The 19,690-nt window shown below is 63.6% G+C and overlaps 1 protein-coding gene across 2 annotated transcripts; it reads left to right on the top strand.

The window, feature by feature from the left end:
• The first annotated feature begins 709 nt into the window (after positions 1 to 709).
• On the top strand, positions 710 to 13,876 carry CTSH (cathepsin H). 2 transcript variants are annotated; one of them, XM_032341888.1, is made up of 12 exons: positions 710 to 845; positions 4,464 to 4,495; positions 5,140 to 5,245; positions 5,688 to 5,758; positions 6,322 to 6,426; positions 8,470 to 8,556; positions 9,230 to 9,285; positions 9,700 to 9,781; positions 10,827 to 10,895; positions 11,736 to 11,842; positions 12,625 to 12,784; positions 12,940 to 13,468. In XM_032341888.1, exons 1-11 carry the CDS (start codon positions 755 to 757, stop codon positions 12,752 to 12,754), a joined length of 936 nt encoding a protein of 311 aa, XP_032197779.1. In that variant the 5' UTR covers positions 710 to 754; the 3' UTR covers positions 12,755 to 12,784; positions 12,940 to 13,468. The 2 variants fall into 2 exon arrangements, with proteins under 2 accessions (XP_032197779.1, XP_032197778.1); XM_032341887.1 differs by lacking the exon at positions 12,940 to 13,468 and adding an exon at positions 13,505 to 13,876 and having other exon boundaries at positions 711 to 845; positions 12,625 to 12,750.
• Positions 13,877 to 19,690: the final 5,814 nt, after the last annotated feature.

Genomic DNA, 19,690 nt, shown 5'->3' with positions numbered 1-19,690 from the left:
AGGATGTCGGTGAACAGCCCGGCCCTGGGTGTTGATCTGAACAGCCCACCCCCTCCACCCCCCACCCTTAGCCAGAAGGGTTGGTTCCTCCTTCTCTGCTTCTGTCACACGCAAACTCGGACCTGGTCTTCCTCCTTTCTGCAGATTTACCCAACAGCCCCGAAGCCGATCACAGGACTTTCTCATCAGAAAGACGAAGATGCCTGTTGCGGCTCAGGGGGCTCAGGGGGCGCTTCACCAAAAAACCGGCCGTCTCCTTCCTCTACCTCTAAGTTCATTCCAAGGCACAAGGGACAAGGGACAACAGGAACATGCTTAAGGAGGACCAGAGATGGGGGCTCGGGGGCGTGGGCGGAAGCAGGCAGGGAGAAGGCGGCTCCGGGGGTTGGAGCGGGAAGGGAGAGGGCGACACCGGGGACGGGGGCCAGGGTGGGCAGGGAGAGCGAGGTCAGGCCGTGACCGCCCCCGCAGCACCCGGGCCCGCCCGCGGCGCGCTTTTCTGGCACCGCAGCAGGAGCAGACGGCGGAGCGCAGGTGGGGCCCCGCGCGCAGGTGTGTCCGGGAGCCCAGCCCCGCCCCGGAGCCCCGCCCCGCCCCGGAGCCCCGCCCCCGCAGCCGCGGAGCCCCGCCCCCGGAGTTCCGTCCCCGCCCCCGCAGCCGCGGAGCCCCGCCCCCCGGCTCCCCGTCCCGCCCCCGCCGCCGCCTTGGCCTGGCTCCCCGCGCTCGCAGCCAGTCCGCGGGCCGAGCCGCCAGGATGTGGTTCTTGTTGCTGCTGCTGTGGTTGGCCGAGGGGCTCCAGGGACCCCCGGTCAGCTACGCCACCGACGTCTACGCGAGCTCCTTAGGTACGGGGAGGGGGCGCCGCGGGAAAACAGCCTCGCCGGGCGGCTCGGTCCTTGGAGGACTGCGGGGTGGGGGTCACCCGGCTGCGCGCAGCGGGGCAGGGCCTTTCCGCGGCCCCACGACAGGGGCCTCCGCGCGTGGGGACCCGGGAGGGTGAGCCGCCTCACAGGAGGGGTCGGGAGGAGGGGGAGGTGTCCGTCGGCGTCTTGCATGACCCGAGGAAGGGGGGGTTGGGAGCGGGGGAGGTGAGGGGGTCCGGGGTCCCACCGGCGCAGGCGGCTGCAGGGCCTGGAATGCCAGAGAAGCCCGCAGCCCCCGCTGCGTCCTCGCGCAGCCTGGGGACATAGAGGGCTTTGATGACCCCTGCCAGAGTGAGCAGGGGCTTTCCGGGCTTTCGGGCAGGTCCCTGGGGATCCCCATGGGCGCCGCCAGAGTTTTTCTGTGAAATGGGTTGTCTGGACTGTTGCGGGAGCCACATCTGTTCTGAGGGCGTTTTCCCAAGTGCCCCTGAGTGAGTTCAGACACCAGGAATCCCCTCGGGCCACCTGCGCCCTGTGCGGTCCAGCTGTCCCTGCACCCCTTCCCCTGCTGGGCTTTAGGCACCACCCCCCCCAGCCTGGAGGCTCTTCCTGTGGGTCTTCCTCCTTCGCAGCTGCTACCCACCTTTGGCCCCCACCCGCAGGCTCTGAGTTCACAAGACCACCGCCCTACTCACCCTGGGCACCGACAAGGCTTGTCAGAGAACAGCCTGTGGACAGGACGGAGGTCACTGAGGTTCAGAATCCCCTCCCCCCTACTCACTGGTACAAGAAAGCTGCCCAGTCTTGCAGACCTGAGGGGCAGGAGGCGGGCAGCTCCAGGCCGGCCCCAACCTAAGGGAAGCCCAGTGCCCCGGCTTCACCCCGGGTGTGTCGGCGCCAAAGGCATCCTGACTCCAGAGCAGGGCTCCGGAACCTTCTCTGGCTGGGCCATGGTCAGCATTGTCCCACCTTCTGGGCCCCAGGGGGTGCATAGCAGCTCCCCACCTGCACACTGAGAGCAGCCACAAAGAGTGCAAACCAGGGAGCGAGGCCATTTCCGCAAAACCTGTATTTGTGGACCCTGATATTTCAATGCAGGTTGTTCTCCGGTTTTACCAAAGGTTCCCTGTTTTCCTCCATCTTTGGAAAGTATAAAGAAAACCATTTTTCAGCTTGCTGTCGTTTGCCGACCCCGGTCTCCGCGCTGCCGACCCAGTCCCCCAGACCAGGCATCCACAAATATCCTCCTTCCAGAAGTTCCTGTGGATTTAGTGGGTCTGTCCGAGGCCGGGGCCCTGGGCCACCAGCAGATCCTTCTGGTCCCCAGGAGCATCTCCGGCTCTTCCTTCCACTGACCTCCTGGGAATGGGAAATAGTCCAGGCTTGTCATCTGCTTGTGGCTTTTGAAATATCCCAGAGGTGAAGGCTAGCCGGTTGCCTGAAATCCCGCTGGGTTGAGGTCTGTCCTCCTCTGCAGCCATCGGCCGCGGCAGGGCCCGGTAACCGGGGTTGGGGACCCGAGGATCTCCGGAGGATCGTACTCTGGGTAGGGCCTTTCTTTCCCGGGGTGAACGGATGCAGCTTGGTTCCCGGGATGGATGGGTGACCCGCAAAGGGAAATCAGGGTGCTGAGTGCATGAACTCCAGCCTGGGGAGCAGGGGGAGCCCCTGGGGAAACACAGAGAGACTCCAAGTGACTGTGGACACAGAGAGGGGATTCGTGTCCGGCCCCTTCACAAACATCCTCTGCTAAACCCGCTCTGTGCCTCTCTTTCCTCCTAAATCTGAGCGTGGTTCTGAGCACATCAGAGGCGGCAAGAAAGACAGACGGTGATAGTCTTTGAAACTGTGATCAGTTCTTCAAGGAAACTGAAAATGAGGGAGAGGACCTCCCCGAGGGATCAGCTGATGGGGTTTCAGGGCGTCATGTGCTCGAGGCGTAGGAATGGAGAAACCTTGCTCTAAAAATCACCTCCTGTTCCCGGAAGCAATAAGTAATTAGGGATCTGCTTATTTAGCAGGATTTCTGAGTCCTTTGACCTGCCAAAAAACAAAGACTGGGGCGCCTGGTGGCTCCGTGAAGCATCTGCCTTCGGCTCAGGTCATAATGCCCGGGTCCTGGGATGGGGCTCCCTGCTCAGCCGGGAGCCTGCTTCTCCTGCTGACCCTCCCCTCCCCCTCACTTATGCGCGCACGCTCGTGTGTGCTATCTCTCTCTCAAATCTTAAAAAAAAAAAAAAAGCAAAGACCAGAATTAATGCTGACCCATTAAAAAAATAGGGAATATTCACCCATGAATCCTGATGTCTGTGAAGGTTTAGTCATAAAGTCATGTTGACCTTATTAAAAGATGCATTGTTTTCTTCTTTTAAAGATTTATTTCTTTATTTTAGAAAGAGAGTATGGGGGGGATGGGGGAGGGCCAGAGGCAAAGGGAGAGAGAAACTCCCAAGCAGACTCCACCCTGAGCACGAGGCTGACCTCGACTCCGTGACCTTGACATCGGGACCTGAGCCTGAAAGGAGTCAGACACTCGGCAGAGAGAGCCCCCAGGCCCCAGGGATGTGTTCCCAGTAAAAGTTTCCTTTTTATGTTTGACCATTACTTTTCATAACGTAGAATATATTGAAATACTTTAATCAGCCGGGTGTTCACGGTGGGTATTCAGTTCAGGACGAATTCATACAATGTTCAGAGATGCGTGACTCGCAGGAAGTAAGAATAATTTCTGTGTCTACTTTTTGCCTCTGTGTTTGTGTGAAAGGGTAGTAGGGCGGCAGGTGTGAACGCACGCTCCCTGACGTCCCTGTTCCTGACCGTGGGTGTCGGACCAGAGCCCCCCCCCCCCCCCCCCGCTGGCTTCAAGAGGAGGATGTGGCCGTCTTATTTTAAAGTGACAGTGTTTAGGGGGCATGTGCCAGGCTCAGTCAACGTGCGACTCTTAATCTTAGGATTGTGAGATCAAGCCCCACAGTGGGCGTGGAGCCTACTTTAAAAATTTTTTTTTGAATTTTTAATTAAAATGACAGTATTCCCGTAAACTGGAGTACATTCTTTGTGGCCGTGGAAATTGAGCGTGAAGTTTTAGATAAGTCAGAACTACACAAGGGCAGGTAACCAGGGGCCCATCCACAAGCGGCCGGCCAGCCCGCTGCTGCGACCCGTCTCTCTGCCGGGACAGAGGGCCCCGACACTGGACACCGGGAAGTCTAAGAACTTCTTATCTGTCCCTCGGGGTTTAGGTTTTTAAACTGACTTTGCACTGAAATAGATCGTACAGAAAGCTACCCGGTGGTTGAATACACACGCCAGTGAATTTGAGCTGTCCTGGCGCCGTCGCGTGGGCAGTGGTAGACGAAGGTGCGGGGCGCTGGGGGCCCCCGGCCTGCTGTCCGTAGTCATCTTCGCTCCCACCGCCCCCGCGGGACGGCCGGGCCCCCCTGCATTCTACACCAGACGACACCGTTTTCAGTGCCTTCCGCGTCGCCCTGTTTCCTGAGATGCAAATCAGCTCCAAGGTGCCTGCTTGGCGGAAGGTCCCATTTCGTGGCCAGGCGCCCTGGCCTCATTTCATTCTTCTTTTCTCTTTCTTTTCCACAGAGAAAGTCCACTTTAAGTCGTGGATGGCGCAGGTCAGTGCTCTGCTTCCTCCTGACGCTTTCCATGCCCCGCTGCGCACGTCGGACCCGACTGGGCCGGATTGGAGATGGGGTGGGGGGGCGGGGAGGCTTTTCCCACCACACGGCTCTGGGGCTTTGGGGACCGGGAATTGGCCCGAGCGGGCAGGGTCCGGTTGGGTCGGCGCCCTCCGCACCGTTGTCCCTGGTGATGAAGCCAGCTGGCAGCCTTCCCGGCCTGGGATCCGCGTCCATACTTTGTATTCAGGGACACCGCATGCTGGCGCGGAATTAGCTGGAGGACACGGGTGCTTTCGCGAAAGGGGGTTTCGCCCAAGAGTGGAGCCGTGCCCCGACGCGGCCTGCACTTGGCATATGTCTCTCCACCAGGGGCTGTGGGACCGCCGGGCGACTGCGGGCACCTGCGTGCGTGGTGTCTTGGTGTCGGCTGCCCGCGGGTCCCCGGAGGCGGGCGTGGGCTTTGTAACCGCCTGACTTCCGCAGCCGACACCCGCCACTGTGTCCTACGTCCTGACGCGGCTTGGGCTCCAGAACAGGGCCCGGAAGGAGCGCCTCCGTCCCTGCTCTTAGAGAACGCCCTGTCTCCCGGTGAGCTGGACCTTGCTTCCACGACTTACCGCCGCTGTGTTCTGTTTTAGCACCAAAAGAAATACAGCTCAGAGGAGTACCAGCACAGGCTGCAGACCTTTGTCGGCAACTGGAGGAGGATAAGGGCCCACAACGCTGGGAACCACACGTTCAAAAGTACCGTGGGCTTGCCCTTCCTCCGGGCTCCTCGAGGCCGCGTCTCAGAGCTGGAAGGACACCAGCCGTGACTGCGGGCGCGCCAGGGACTTAGGGTGGAGGGGCGGTCAGAGCCCCGGCCCGAGGCCGGCCCGAGCTGACCTTGCCTCTGGCCCTGCTGCTCTCCTCTGAGGCTCAGTGTAGCTGGTAGGGCTCTGGGCGGTGGCGGAGTTCACAGGACACCCCGGACCAGCCCCGCCGTGTGTACTTCTGAAGCCCAGAGAGCACTGGCCTTGGCGCACTCATTAAATTCCGTGTAAGACTGTGAGGGGGCCGGGGCCGCAGCCAGGAGTAGGACACAGGTCGGCCTGGGGGTTCTTGGTTTTCCCTGTTTCTTCAGGGCGGCATCACTGAGCGCTTCTTTTCCTCTTTTGGTTTTTTTGTTTTTCCTTCTCTGTTTCAGTGGGGCTGAACCAGTTTTCGGACCTGAGCTTTGCGGAAATAAAAAGCAAGTACCTTTGGTCGGAGCCTCAGGTAGGTGTCATTTCCTGTGAGCAAATCTGGCTCTTTCCACCCGGACCTTTGGGACAAGTTCAGAGTCCGCCCGGCTTCCAGCCAGACGGCGTCCCGCCCGGCTTCAGGGGGCCCGGGTTCTTGGGGGGCCAGAGGCGGCTCCCAGCGGTTCCTCAGTCCACGCCCCTGGCCTCAGCCATGGGTGCCCCGAACTTAGGGTGGCCAGAGAAAATACAGATGCACAATTAAAACAATTTCCGAAACAGAAGTGGGTTTCAGGTGAACGACAGGTAGCCTTTTCGGGTAGATCCACCGTAAATACCGTGCGGGGAGTAGTCCTGCTGCAGTCACCCGCTGTTTGTGTGACATTAAAATCGAGCGGGTGAATGTGTTCTGACTTGTCAAATCTGGCTCCCGGCCCTCAGCCCCGAGCGGGGCTCCCAGAGCTTCTGACCCGCAGGTGGGGGCTCCGTGGTTCTTAGAGCCACGGGTTCTCCGAAGCTCTCATGATGGCTCTGTTTTAGTTGCACACTTTTCTGTCAAAACAGTTTTCGTTCCCCTGAAATTGTATTCGGTCCTTCCAGAACTGCTCTGCCACCAGAGGTAACTACCTTCGGGGGAGGGGTCCCTACCCGCCGTCCGTGGACTGGAGGAAGAAAGGAAAGTTCGTGTCGCCAGTGAAAAATCAGGTAAGGGCAGCCACCCTAGTCCTTCCCCGTAAAATAGCCGCGTTCGCAGACCACACAGCGGGAGGCGAAGCCCAGAAGACCCCCGGCTGCCTTACCTCATCATCCCTCCGGCTGCCGCTGCCTCGGCAAGGTGGGAGGTTTTGCCCCCATGCTCTGGGGGAAGAGACCCCCGTATTGGACTACAGCTCACCCCCGTGCTCACCGTTCCCACTGGCCCCCGGTCTCAGGGTCACCCGAAACGTCCTCCTCCCTGTGCCCGTCAGAGATGGGGCCCCAGGCCCCTCCCGGTGGCTTCCCCCCGGAGGGTGGCCGGTGTTCAGTGAGCAGAGACGCCCGCCGTTGAGATGCGCTATGGCCACCGGGAACAGCGTGTGTCCCGTGTTCGGCACCCACAAACTGCGGAACAGGCGGCTGGCTCTGCTCTCGGTCTGAGCGCCCCCAGCTGCCCCCTGCCCACTGAGTCCCTCCCCTAGAAGGCAGAGGGCAGCGGCCTTCTCCAGAACACCTCCATGCTCTCACCCCCAGAAAATGCGAGGTGAGGGTTAACCTTCCTTCCCACTGAGAGTCTCCCCGAGAAGCGTGTTCTCCTTGACCTTGACCTTCAAGCTGGGGCACAGTGTCCTATCCTCCCAGGCTCAGGGTTTCCTGGAGCCCGCGAGAGAGCTGGATGCTTACACCAGCGCTGGAGCCACCGTGAATGTCCCTGCCAGCGTCGGGGCAGGACAGAGCCGCCCTCTCCCCTGTTCCCCAGCCATAGTTTTTAGACCATTTAAGAATCTCAGGACAGTTTTGGGGGGCAGTTTTTGTTTAAGATATTATTTATTTGGGAGAGAGGGAGAATCCCAAGTAGACTCCTGCTGAGTGGGGAGCCTGACCGGGGCTCAATCTCACAACCCTGAGATCATGATGTGAGCTGAAATCAGGAGTCAGCCATTTAACCGACCAAGCCCCCCGGCGCCCCAGGGATCCTGCGACACTTTAAAGCAGTGGGTTTTCAGTGAGGACGCCTGAACCTGCTCACTGCTGGGCAGGGAGGCGGGGATGTCCGTCAGGAATGTTCCCAGGGGCCACCCAGGGGCAGGGGCTGGACAGAGGCCCATGGGGCATCTCGCCGTGGCCACCGTCAGGGGCACACAGAGCAGCAGGACCCTCTGTCAGCCTAGCGGGCCCTCGGGGACTTCTCATGTCACGGGGGCAAAGGAGGGTGAGGCGTGGCCCAGCGTCCAGGAGACAGGACACAGGGGACTCCAGCGGGGGGGGCTCTGCTCCCGGTCCAGTGCCAAGCACTCGGCCTGCTCTGCCTCCTTCGGCCGGGCCAGGCCCACGGCTTGACCGTTCGGAGACCCTGGTGCAAGGCTGTCCCCGTACTGACGAAGAGACCAGGAGGAGGCCAGCAGGCTGAGAACACAGACCTCCTGAGGGCAGGGAAGGGTGGTGGTGACGGGGATTCGGGAGGCAGAACGGGCGGGCGAAGGGACAGATGAGTGGGCAGGACCACATCTGGGCCTCGAATGGCCCTGGGAGGCAGGCACGTGGCCCCGCTCTCCAGATGCTGTTGCAGAGGGTGGAGGCTGGAGGGGACCTCCTGGCTTGCACAGCTGGCACGTGGCAGAGCAGTGACCGGAACCGGGCAGGTGGGCTCCAGAGCCTGGCCCTGGACGGCGGCGGGAGGAGGGCGGGCCCGGCCGAGGCAGGTGTCGGGCTCGAGGAGGTGCGGGTGGAGTGAAGTTGGTGCAGGGGCCGTGGCAGAGACGGCTCTGGAAACGGGACTCGATGAGTGAGTCCTTCCAAGAAACCTTGGGGAGCAGAGGAGCCGACATAACGTTCAGACACAGAGGGAAAGCGGGCAGCCCCCGGGATGGGCGCTGGGCTTGGTCCGCGAGGGGCCGGGACGGGGTGGGCGCTGGTAAAGCAGGTCACCTCCGCCACAACACAGAGGGCCCTGGCCGCACAGGCCCACGTGTGGACGGGAGCCTGGGGCTCTCCCGGGCCTGCGTCCAGGTGTCCCCGCGACCAACCCAACCCTGACCCCGGCCTCTCTAGGGCGGCTGCGGCAGCTGCTGGACCTTCTCCACCACGGGGGCCCTGGAGTCCGCCATCGCCATCCAGACTGGGAAGCTACTGTCTCTGGTAAGCAGTCTGGCACCGGGGTCACCTGCTGCGGTCGCTGCTCTGCCCCCCGCCTGACAGGGCTGGGTGGGCCCTCGGGCTCCTTCAGGGCTTCAGGCAGGGAGGCCGTTTCGGCAGAATCAGGCACCCCTGCCTCGTGGCTGTGAAACCTTACACACGCTTTCCTGCAAAGAGACAAGGCCGTTGAGGGGGCAGCCCAGGGCTCGCTCCCGGGGGGTCCAGCTGGTCTGCGTTGGGCCCCTGGGGCCTTGACAGAGCAGAGCCTGGCAGTCAGGCCTCTAGGAGCTGTGCCCTGCCCCCCCTGCCCTGAGAGAGGGGCCGGGGCCTGTGTGTCCAGCTCCTGACCCCAGAGCAAGGGAAGGTAGTGGACGAGGGCCGTGGAGGGGGGGAGCAGGGTCTCCCGCTGGGCCTGTCTGCTGCCGCCCCTGCCGGCCTCCCCGGGCACGAGAGCCCCCACCCGTGCCCCGCGACTGGCAGCACTCGACACGGAGGCCGGCCGCGCCCTCACCCACCACCGAGCCCCTCCCGCCACACGACGGCCGCGGCGGCGTCCTCGGGGCCCTGACCTCTGGGTGTCTTGACGCGGTGCTGTCAGGGCCGGGTACGTGCCTGCAGGGACGGCTCAGTGCCCGGTGCCCGAGCCCCCGTTCACGGCCTCCGTGCGCCCCTGCAGGCCGAGCAGCAGCTGGTGGACTGTGCCCAGGACTTCAACAATCATGGCTGCCAAGGGTACGTCCCTGAGAGGGGGATGGCCGGAGCCTCTCTCCTGCCCACAGATCACCCCCGTCCAGTCTAGCCACAGACCTGCCCCACCGCTGCCCCGTCCTGCTGCCCTACAGCAGTCCCCTCACATGCCTGGGGTCTGCTGAGTGGCCCTGGGCAAGTTCAGCCTTTTTGAGCCCCAAGAAATGACGGCATCGGCCCCGCAGGGTGGACCTGAAGGTCGGCAGGCAGGTCTGTCGAGGGCCTGCTGGGCGGGGCCCAGTGGTGGAGAAACCCCGTTGCGGGGCAGGTCCGTGCGGCCATCCGGAAACTCCAGTGTCTCTCCGGGGTCTGTGGGGTGCGGCCCCGGTCAAGACCTCCAGCCCCTGCAGCCGCCACGACCCGGGCCAGCACAGGGGGGCGTGTCTGTGCTTCTTGCAGGGGCCTCCCCAGCCAGGCCTTCGAGTACATCCGCTACAACAAGGGCATCATGGGGGAAGACAGCTACCCCTACGAGGGCCAGGTAATCCTGGACAGCTGCGGCTTCACGGCCTCGGCCTGCGGGGCTGCCCAGCACCTTCCTCCTCGTCCCCGTGAGCAGCACGGCCCCTCCCACCAGAACCGTCCCCTAGTTCGCTCTTCGTCTCCTTGGCTCGCCGGAGCCCACCCCCTCACCAGCCCTGCGGCCTCCCGTCCGCCTGTGGCTCCCGTTCTCCTGGGTGCCCTCCTGCCGGGTGCACCGAGCGACCAGCGTCCACCGCCCTCCCCATCCGTCAGCACTGCCCGTGCGGTCACTCTCATGCTGACCGTGCCTTCCAGCACCTGCACCCTCTCTGTCCCAGGCCTGTTGTCGCCTCACCCCGGCCTGTCCACGGCCCTGTCTGTCCCCCCAAATCCACGGTTCCACCAGCATTTCCCCTTGGTAATGAGCCCCACCGGCCCCCACAGAACCTGCTGGCCACAGTCTGGGGTGGTCCAGACCCTCCCTTGAGTTCTGCCCGTCAGCCCCCAGAGACCCATACCTGCTCCTTCGGTCCGTCCGTGACCCTGCCTCCTTCATCCTGCTCTCCCGGGGCCTCCACTTGGCCTCCTGGACCTCGCTCTGACCACTCACCTGCCTTGTGCGGCCCCCATAAATCCTGGGCTCCAGCCCAGCTGCTGGCTCACTCCCAGACACCAGGCCATGCCTCTCGCCATCCCCACCGTCTCTCCTGTCTCAGGGGTACATCCTCTTGCCCCCGTGTACCTGCTCTGCACCTGCCTGGTGTCTGCGCACGTCCGCACCCCGAGACTAGTGCTCCCTTCGCCCACCGGGCAGGCTCCCGCCCACCTGCAGTTCTCACCGGTCTCCCAGGCTCCGCGAGCCCCCCTCCACGGGAGCCAGAGCCAGGCCAGGTCGCCCCTGTGAGCGCCTTGAGAACAAGGATGACTCTGACCCCCTTCTGAGTGACCCCATCACCTGGCCCCACACTCAGCGCTTCGGCTCCGCCGACATCACCCGAAGGCACGGGGTAGGCCCGAGGTCTCAGCCCGGGGCCAAGCCTCCCTGACTTGTGCCCCCTGGACAGGACAGTAACTGCAAGTTCCAGCCCAGCAAGGCCATCGCTTTCGTGAAGGACGTGGCCAACATCACCATCGTGAGTAACGCGCCTTCCGTGACGGGTCATGTGCTCCTGCGAGGAGCCCGGCGTCCACTGCTGTCGGATGGCCAGTGGGCGCGGCAGGGCAGCCTGTCCCGGCGGCAGCTCGCCGGGACTGGAAGGTCTTGGACAATCGTGGGGTCCCGAGGCAGCAGGCGGGAGGGACAGAGTGCAGGGCGAGCACCGGGCAGTCGGGCTCAGACCTGGGTCTGGGCAGGCTCCGGTCGGGTCCGTGTTCTCCCTTGTGAAATGCAAGCAGCAGGGCCGCCCCGCGGGGGAGGGTGTGAACACGGGTGTGATGTCGGCGTGTGTGGAAGGGACTGACTGCAAACTCACCGCATGTGAATGCAGGGTTACGCTGCAGTAACCAACAGCCCCGAGTGTGGCGTTCAGGCTCCCGCGTGCCGGGGCCGTCAGCAAGTGTGGCTGCGCTCCACGAGGCTGGCTTCCGTCTAGGACGCCACCAGGGGGACAGATTGGTTGACTTTGCTGGCTCTGTGGGGGCAGGGGTGTTGGGGGCAGGGCAGGGGAGACCACAGGGGGCTCTGTGGGGGCAGGGGTGTCCCTGGGAAGAGAGGGCCTGCAGACGGGCACAGCAGGGGAGGTCACAGGGGGGCCAGGTTTCAGAGGAGGGACCCGTAGCCACATAAGGAACCCAAAGGAGCCTGTCCACCCCACACTGCCCCGCACCTGCTCTGAGGAGGGGGCGGCTGCCCGGTGGACACAGCCCTCTCTCCCTTCCTTCTGGGCGCCCATCCCTGCCTCAGGGCAAAGGGTCGTCCTTGGGGGCGGGGGCAGCAGTGGCAGGGGCAGCGGTGACGGGGCTGTGTGTCGCAGAATGACGAGGAGGCCATGGTGGAAGCCGTGGCCCTGTACAACCCCGTGAGCTTCGCCTTCGAGGTCACCAGCGACTTCATGATGTACAAGAAAGGCGTCTACTCCAGGTGAGCCGGGGTCCCTATAGCGACCCTGGGCTGGGCAGGGCTGGCCCCACACGCCCCTCGTGTTGACCCCACGGCCACCTGGCCAGGCGAGGAGGGCGGGAGGACCCGGCCTGCAGGGCCGCGGCCACCTCGGTTGTGCGTAGCAGGTGGGTGGGCAGGAGGACGGAGTAGCCGCTCCCGGGGTCTGGGCTGGGGCTTCCCCACCGCGGCTCTGGAATGGGCATGCCTCCCCCTCGCCCCCCGGGCCCTCGCCTGTCCCGCATCATGAGTGTGGCCCCCGAGTCCCAGGCCTGTCCCGCGGAGGGTCCTCCCCATCCCGTGCTGCCCGAGACCCGCCACCCAGAGGTGTGCGCTCACCCGCGTGTCCTTGTGCCGCCCCCGCCAGTGTGTGCTCCGTGCCAAGCTCTCCGGCCGTGCCGGCCTCTGCCGCGCCCCCGGGTCCAGGGTCAGCTGGGTGGGGGGCCCTGGCGATCGGGGCCTTCTTTCTCCGAGCCCATTTCCCAGGGAAACAGCCCCCACCCCCGATGGGCCGCCCCCGCCACACTGAGGGGCCCTCCCAGGGACCCCCATTCCTGCTGGGCAGACCCCCTCCTGGGGGCACCTCAGCCCCCAGTCGCGGCCCCACATGGGCGGCCTCCGCAGGTCACTCCCCACCAGACGCAGCTTCCCGTCCTCAGAGCCTGGGGATGGGGTGACCGGGGAGGACCTCTGGGGGAGGGGCCGAGCCCTCGGGGTGCAGCCTCCGTCCCGCGTCTCCCACCCCCTCTGCTCCCCGTTCCCAGCACTTCCTGTCATAAAACTCCGGATAAAGTAAACCACGCGGTCCTGGCTGTCGGGTACGGAGAGCAAAACGGGATACCCTACTGGATCGTGAAGAACTCCTGGGGTCCCCAGTGGGGGACAAACGGGTAAGCGGCTTCTGGGCCCCGCGCTCGGATGGGGCATCATCGCTCAGGTCCGGGGGCCCCGCGCTCGGAGGGGGCAGCATCGCTCAGGTCCGGGGGCCCCGCGCTCGGAGGGGGCAGCATCGCTCAGGTCCGGGGGCCCCGCGCTCGGAGGGGGCATCATCGCTCAGGTCTGGGGGCCCCGCGCTCGGAGGGGGCATCATCGCTCAGGTCCGGGGGCCTGGGGGTCCTCTCCCGCTTACACACAGGGCGTCTGAGCCGGGGTTCAGCCGGGCCCCCCATGGAGCCCTGGGGGAGGAGCCCGAGGCTGAACCCCCACACCCCTGAGACACCCCCGTGCCGGCCTCTCCTGTCCTGGGCCCCACATCCCAACGATACCGTGTCGGGAACGGGGTCCGTTGTCCCAGAAGGGTCAGTGGGCGGCTCAGCCCGGAGCCAGCCCTGCGGGACGGAGCGGGCAGCTGGGAGGGCAGGGCAGCCGAGATCAAGCCACGTGCTTCCCGTGGACCCCGGGGCCAGGGGCTGGAACGGGGGACCCTGGTGCACACCCTCGAGGGGCTCCACCGCATGGGGCTAAGAGGGAGCCCCGGTAAATTGTGGGGACCGTGGGAGTGCACACAGTGTGGCAGCCAGAGGGAGGGGAGGGAAAGCTGTTCCGAGTCAGGCCATCGGTTTCCTGGCCCTCAGCCCTGGAGTCAGGTTGGGAGGCAGCAGGGGACGGAGCCCGGCCAGGCCCCAGCTCGCTCTGCCCGCCCAGGTACTTCCTCATCGAGCGCGGAAAGAACATGTGCGGCCTGGCGGCCTGCGCCTCCTACCCCGTCCCCCTGGTGTGAGCGGCCGCTGGCTGGCGCAGGCGGAGCGGGGCCACGGTTGAAGTCCTGCCCTGAAGGAAGGGGGACCCTCGCCCCCATCGGGCCGTGAGGAAATGAGGAAGAGGAGTCGTCCCCTCCCCCCAGCAACAAGCCTCCCTGTGGCGGCCGCCAGCTGTGCCTTAAACGTGCCTTTAACTCATCGAACCCACATGGCCGAGAATATTCCTGATTTCCCACAGGGCCGCTTCTCCTGAGTGGAGAGCGCCCACGGCCATCGTTTCTGTGATCTTTATCCAATAAACACGTGGTAAACTCCTCCCCGGGCCAGGCCTGTGTGTGTGCTGGGCCCCTCAGGACTCGGGCCGGCCGGCCTGCAGGCCCCCGTCCCCTGGGAGGGCGGCGTCCAGGGGCTGCCTGGCGGGAAGGAGGGTGTGAGGGCAGGGGTCACTGTCCGCCAGAGACGCCCGGGAGGAGGAGCAGGCGGGCGCCGACAGCTTGGCAGGTTGCGCCCCGGGGGTGTGGGGGAGACGTGCCAGGCTCGACAGTCAGGATCCAGACCCAGACGTCAGCCTGGAAGCTTGGACTTGCCTGTGTGGCCTCCATCCCCACACACGGGCCGTCCGCCCAGGACTGCCCACCCCGTCCTCATCAACCCTCCCCTGAACGTGCCCGATGCCCCCCGCTCCCGCCACCCCTTCCCTCCTGGGAGCTCTGGGCGTCCATGCTGAAGGCGGCCCCAGGCATCTGGGCTCCGGGAGCAGGGTCCACGGGCCAAACTGGGGCTCTGCTTTGTCCTAAACTTCACAGTTCCCTTCAGGGGAAGGCTCTCGTGTCACTCGGGCCTCCTGGACAACTAAAGGCTTAGCAACATTTGGAAAAGAAAAAAAAAAAGTTTTTGTGGGGACGCCTGGGTGGCTCAGTTGGTTAAGCGGCTGCCTTCAGCTCGTGTCATGATCCCAGTGTCCTGGGATCGAGTCCCACAGAGGGCCCCTTGCTTGGCGGGGAGCCTGCTTCTCCCTCTCCCTCTGCCTCTGCCTGCCACGCTGTCTGCTTGTGCTTGCTCTTGCTTCTCTCTCTATGACAAATAAATAAATAAAATATTTTTTAAAAAAAGTTTTTGTGATAAGGTTCACTTAGAAAATAACCGCATGGTTTTAATCTGTTGGAAAATTCCAGTCACTTTCGACACGGCAACACAGACAAAGAGTTGTAAAACACAGGCATGTTCCTTGACACATAGACGCCTAGACCCTCGGTCAGTGGCACTGAAGGCTGACGCGTGACCCACAGGCCCGGGACCCGCGCGGTTGCTTGACACCAACCTGCAAGGTCCGGCCGCGGCAGCTTGGGGGTAAACCCGCCCGGCGTCTGCGGACGGTGTGACTCCGTGGCTTAGAGACCCCCAGGAGTGTCTGATGAAGTCCAGAAGGCACTGGTGACCAGACACAGAAAACACAGAAAGTCAACAAAACCCAGAAAAAAACACGTCCCGCGACAGCAACAAAGCCAGTGGCCAAGAGTCCCCACCAGAAAACCGATACAAGTGTGCGTACGAGGGAACGACGGGACTGTTCGGAGCGAAGGCAGAGCTTGAATACGGCGAGCGGACGCCGACTTTGCGCGGGGGAAGGCCCACACAGAGCCGCCGGGTCTCGTCGGGGCTTTTCCAAACAAATGTCAGTGCAATAGTTTGATACTTTTCTATTTGTCTGAAAGAGCAAGGCTAAGAGGGTTAAGAAAACTCGATGAACGAGCGACGGGACGGGTGTCCGCGCTGCACGGTGCCCCCAGCTAGGAACCGGCAGCTCCGTGTCCCCGAGCCACAGAATGAGAACTCGGGGTGCGCAGGTGGCGAACTGGGCTTCAGTACTCAGTGAAGGGGGCTGGGAAGCTGGGCGGCTATTGGAGCAGTGACCGGACCTAAATCATCATCCACTCTTTTCTAAAATTAACTTTTAGGGGCGCCTGGGGGGCTCCGTGGGTTAAAGCCTCTGCCTTTGGCTCAGGTCATGATCTCAGGGTCCTGGGATAGAGCCCGGCATCAGGCTCTCTGCTCAGCGGGAAGCCTGCTTCCTCCTCTCTCTCTCTGCCTGCCTCTCTGCCTACTTGTGATCTCTGTCGGTCAAATGAATAGATAAAATCTTTTTAAAAATTAAAAAAAAAAAAAAAGGTAAGAACAGTCTCACCGTGTGACCCAGCAATCCCGCTCAGACAACGGAGAGCACGTCCACCTGGAGTGCGTAGACGCGTCCTCAGAGCGGCTCTGCTCGTAGCTGCCGAGACGTGGAAACAAGCACGTGTCCGTCTCCTGAAGCAGATGCACCACTGAGGTCTGTGCGTGCGATGGCTGTGATTCAGAGCAATGACCGCTGACACCGGCTGCCGCAGGGTGAATTCTGGAAACACTGCCCTCGGCCAAAGGACCCACGCATGAAAGACCACGTACTGTCTACTTCCATCTGTGTGAAATGTCCTAAACAGGCAAAGCCGCAGAAACGGAAGGAGACTGGTAGCTGCCGGGGGCGGGGGTAGGCAGGGTCGGGGAGGGACTGCTTCTGGGTCTGGGCTCTCTTTGGGGGGTCTGAGAATGTTCTGGAATCAGACCGTGCTGACGGTCTGTGCCTCTGCTGTCATGTGCACTGTGTGCGGGAGAAGGGGGTTCACGGTAGGTGAACGGTATCGAAAACCACAGTCCGGGAGGAGTGTTGGAGGGTTTGCCCAGGACACCCCCGAGACAGACGGGTGCCGTCTCTGCCGCCAGGACCCCGGGGGTTCTGCGGATGGGAAGACATTCAAGCCGAGGGAGGAGGGATGAGGGGGCCTCCACGGAGGACAGAGAGGACACTCCCCTCCACGGGAGGAGCGTGTGGAAAGCCCAGGGCGGGGGCTCCCATGACATGACCCCCGCTGACTTCCGGTGGGCAAGGTGGCCCAGTCTGCAGAGGGGAACCCGAGGCTGTGGCCCGGGGCACCAGCTATGGTCCCGGGAGAGGAAGCGGCGTGAGTGCGTCCGCCCAGCATCCGTGGGAAGCGCCGCGCTCGTCACCAGAGGAACTTCCCCTTCAGAACAAGTGGGTGCCACCTGCAAAGCAACCTCGAGCACGTGGACGCCGGCTCCCGGGGCTGGGGGCAGGGGTGGTGCAGGGAGAGTGGAGGAGCACAGGGGGTGGGGGCGGGCATCTGCCTCCTCCAAGTCCCCTGCCTCCGGACAGCAGTGTCCACGCACAGAAGCCGCCCTTCTGGGGGCCGAGATGAAGCCCCTGGGCGGCCCCAGTCCTGAAAGTGTGGAGCCCCTCCTCCTCCCCCTCCCCAGATATGTGTGTGTGTGTGTGTGAGAGAGAGAGAGAGAGAGACACGGATGGACATGCATACACAAATCAAAGCAGCTTCCTTCTGGGTTGTCGGTTCTCACGTGGGGGCACTGAGGGGCCCTACCTCGAGGGGGCCCTGCCTGCTTTCCATGTCAGCTGACCGATTGTCCCAGTCGGCCCACACCGCGACGTTCCCGAGACTGGCGATTTTCAGCCAAAGTGACGACATTCCCAGGAAGACAGGCAGGTCCAGCTTGCTGGGTGGGTGGCCGGCGGCCGCCGGGGTGAGTCCCCACGCTTGCTAAGTGTCCTGACGCACTCACCACGTTCACGCGCCCGTGGGGCCACCAGCCTGGCTCCTGGTGGCCCCTGCATGCGTGATCTGGGCCTGGGGAAGGTGCAGGGGAAGGCCCAGAGACGGAGCTCACACCCCCACCTGCAGCCGGGAGCGGCCGGCGTTGGGGCCAGTGCACGGGGCCTGCTCGGGTCGGCCGTCCCCAGAACACAGGACGGCGGGCCGCAGTGTGGGTCTCGGGGTAGGCGGGCTCCGACCCCAGCTCAGCTGTGTCTTTGACCACCTTGGGCAGACAGAAGCAGAGGTGGACCCACACACGCTCTGCCACACGTGTGACCCACAAACCACCGCCCGGGGGGTCGCCGTCGCCCACACCTCGCAGGTAGAGCACGACCCGACACCAACAATGTGACGGCGCCGGGATTCAAACCGGGTCCCGCTCTGAGCCCCAGAAATGGGAACGACACCCCTTCCCCGTGGGGTCCCAGCGGCTCCGGGACACAGTCTGCGAGCCACCAGCTCCGCGCCGTCCGCAGTAAGATGGGAGAGAACAGCTCACCCTCCTCCCCTCGTTGACGTACAAACTGTCCGTTCAAGGTCGGGGTGATTTTCTTAAAGATGCCGCGGCATCGCTCAAGAGTTTCCAGGCAAACCGGCGGCTCGTCCGCTGGGGCGGTTACAAACACCACAGACCTGCACTGCTCAGCGTGCCGGGGCGGCGCGGTGGGGCGAGGGCCCACGTCCTGCTGCCCTGTGGGCCCCAGTGCACCCCGGGCACCCCACAGGCCCTCTCCTGATGCCCTCACGTCGGGGATCAGTTTCCCAGATGAACTTGGGGGATCGAGGGCACTGAGAGCCCAGCACAGCCCACAGTGTTTCTGGCTGCGGGATTAGAGCCACAACAGCAGTGGGGCAGGGGCCTGACCTCCCTAAAACCCCGGCGCCAGCCAACACGCTCACCCCAGTCATCCTTAGAACAGGGCTCCCCGTGCCCTATGAACTAAGACTTGAACAAGGCTGTGAGCTCCTCCGGTTGGGACAACCCCGGGGTCCTCCGGCGCCGGCAGGAAACACCACGCAAGGGTTCCACACCGTCAAGCTGAGCGCAAGGTTCCCCTGATGCCCCAAAGCCACCACCTCACCCACCGACAGTTTTCAACTCCCAACGCAGTTTTAACCCTTTCGTAGTTGCCCTTAGCTCCGAAGAGCAACACACGAGTGTGGGCTGGAAGCTGCGTCTGCCCGTCCGCAGGGACTGATGGAGGCGGTCGGGGCCAGAGGACCCCCGGGGGACAGCCACCATGAGGGACAGGGAGGGAGAGGGTCCGCCGCTGTCGGGAAGTCCCGGGGCCCCTAACCCGGGGCCAGGCGCAGCGGGAAAGGCGGCGGGAGGACCAGGACTCCCTCCCCTGTCGCCCTTGTCCGAGGGCCCCGGACCAGCCAGCGCGTGGCCTGGGACGAGGCCGATGCGGGCCCTCCCTTCCAGAACACAGCGGCTTCCCTCAGCCCTGCGCCCTGACGCACTCAGCTGCCAGGGTCACTGCCGGACCCTGTGAGCAGGCCTCTGTCAGGACCCGTCTTTAGATGGGGAAACTGAGGAACAGGCTGGTTCAGCAACGTCCCCCGTCACAAATCAGTAGGTGAGGAGCCCAGCTCCCATGCCGCTCCCGGCCCTGGGGTTCTACTGCCTTTCCAGGGTTTACGGTCCTTCGCAAGAATTCCTCAAACCTTCCACAGTCCTGCCGCGTCCCTGGGATGTGCCCGGCCTCCTCCTGTGACTCCAAAACCCTGGCTGCTCCAGGGCTGTTTCTGGAGGGTGATATTGAAGAAATCATTGTTTTCTCCCCATGGTCCTTGGTAGGTGACTCAAGGATTTCCAAGGAAGTAGTCTAATGTTGGGCTCCGTCGAGTGTGCAAACACACAAGATTCTGGGAACCCTGCGCGGCCTCTCACACGCCTGCGCAGCGAAGCCGGCAGCTGTGCTGGGAGCGGGGGACACAGTCTGCCTGGCGGTGCCCTCCTGGGGGACCAGAGGACGGGGTCAGGGACAGCCAGCGGGCTGGTCTGGGTGGTTTTGAAGCAGGCTCGTGGCAGAAAGAAGGGCACACTGAGAGGGGAAGGGAGGAGGCCCTGGCAGCTGTCCCCGCTCAGAACAGAAGGGCTCCTGGGACAGGTCCCCCACCAGAAGGGGCTGAGCGAAGCCCCAAGGACTTGGGAGCGAGGGGGGCATCGTTTCAGGGCATTTGGGGTGCCAGCCTCCACCGGAGCAGGTGCCCCCCAAATGGGCCCAGCCCTGGGCTCTGGAGAGATCCGAGGTCACAGCAGATCAGTGTCGCGTCTGACTTTGAGAAACTGTAGAGCTCCTGGACGGCAGGGCAGGGTGGTCACGAGGGGGTCACCGGGGGGCAGCGCTCCTCGCTCGTGCTGAAGGCTGGAGCAGTCACCCACGAGAGGGAGTGCAGGCCGGTCCCGCACAGACACAGGCCCCACGGCCCGCCCACGGCCCGTCCACACCCCTCCCCCG

This window comes from Mustela erminea, chromosome 5 (assembly GCF_009829155.1).
Source record: "Mustela erminea isolate mMusErm1 chromosome 5, mMusErm1.Pri, whole genome shotgun sequence".
NCBI classification, from domain to species: domain Eukaryota; kingdom Metazoa; phylum Chordata; class Mammalia; order Carnivora; family Mustelidae; genus Mustela; species Mustela erminea.
This window is presented reverse-complemented; position numbering and strand designations above follow the sequence as displayed.

Coding starts and splice junctions, on each gene's coding strand:
- CTSH (XM_032341887.1), top strand. CDS start 755: ATGTGGTTCTTGTTGCTGCTGCTGTGGTTGGCCGAGGGGCTCCAGGGA. Junction 9,782..10,826: donor GCTACCCCTACGAGGGCCAG/GTAATCCTGGAC, acceptor CCCCCTGGACAG/GACAGTAACTGCAAGTTCCA. Junction 12,751..13,504: donor CCCCAGTGGGGGACAAACGG/GTAAGCGGCTTC, acceptor CTGCCCGCCCAG/GTACTTCCTCATCGAGCGCG.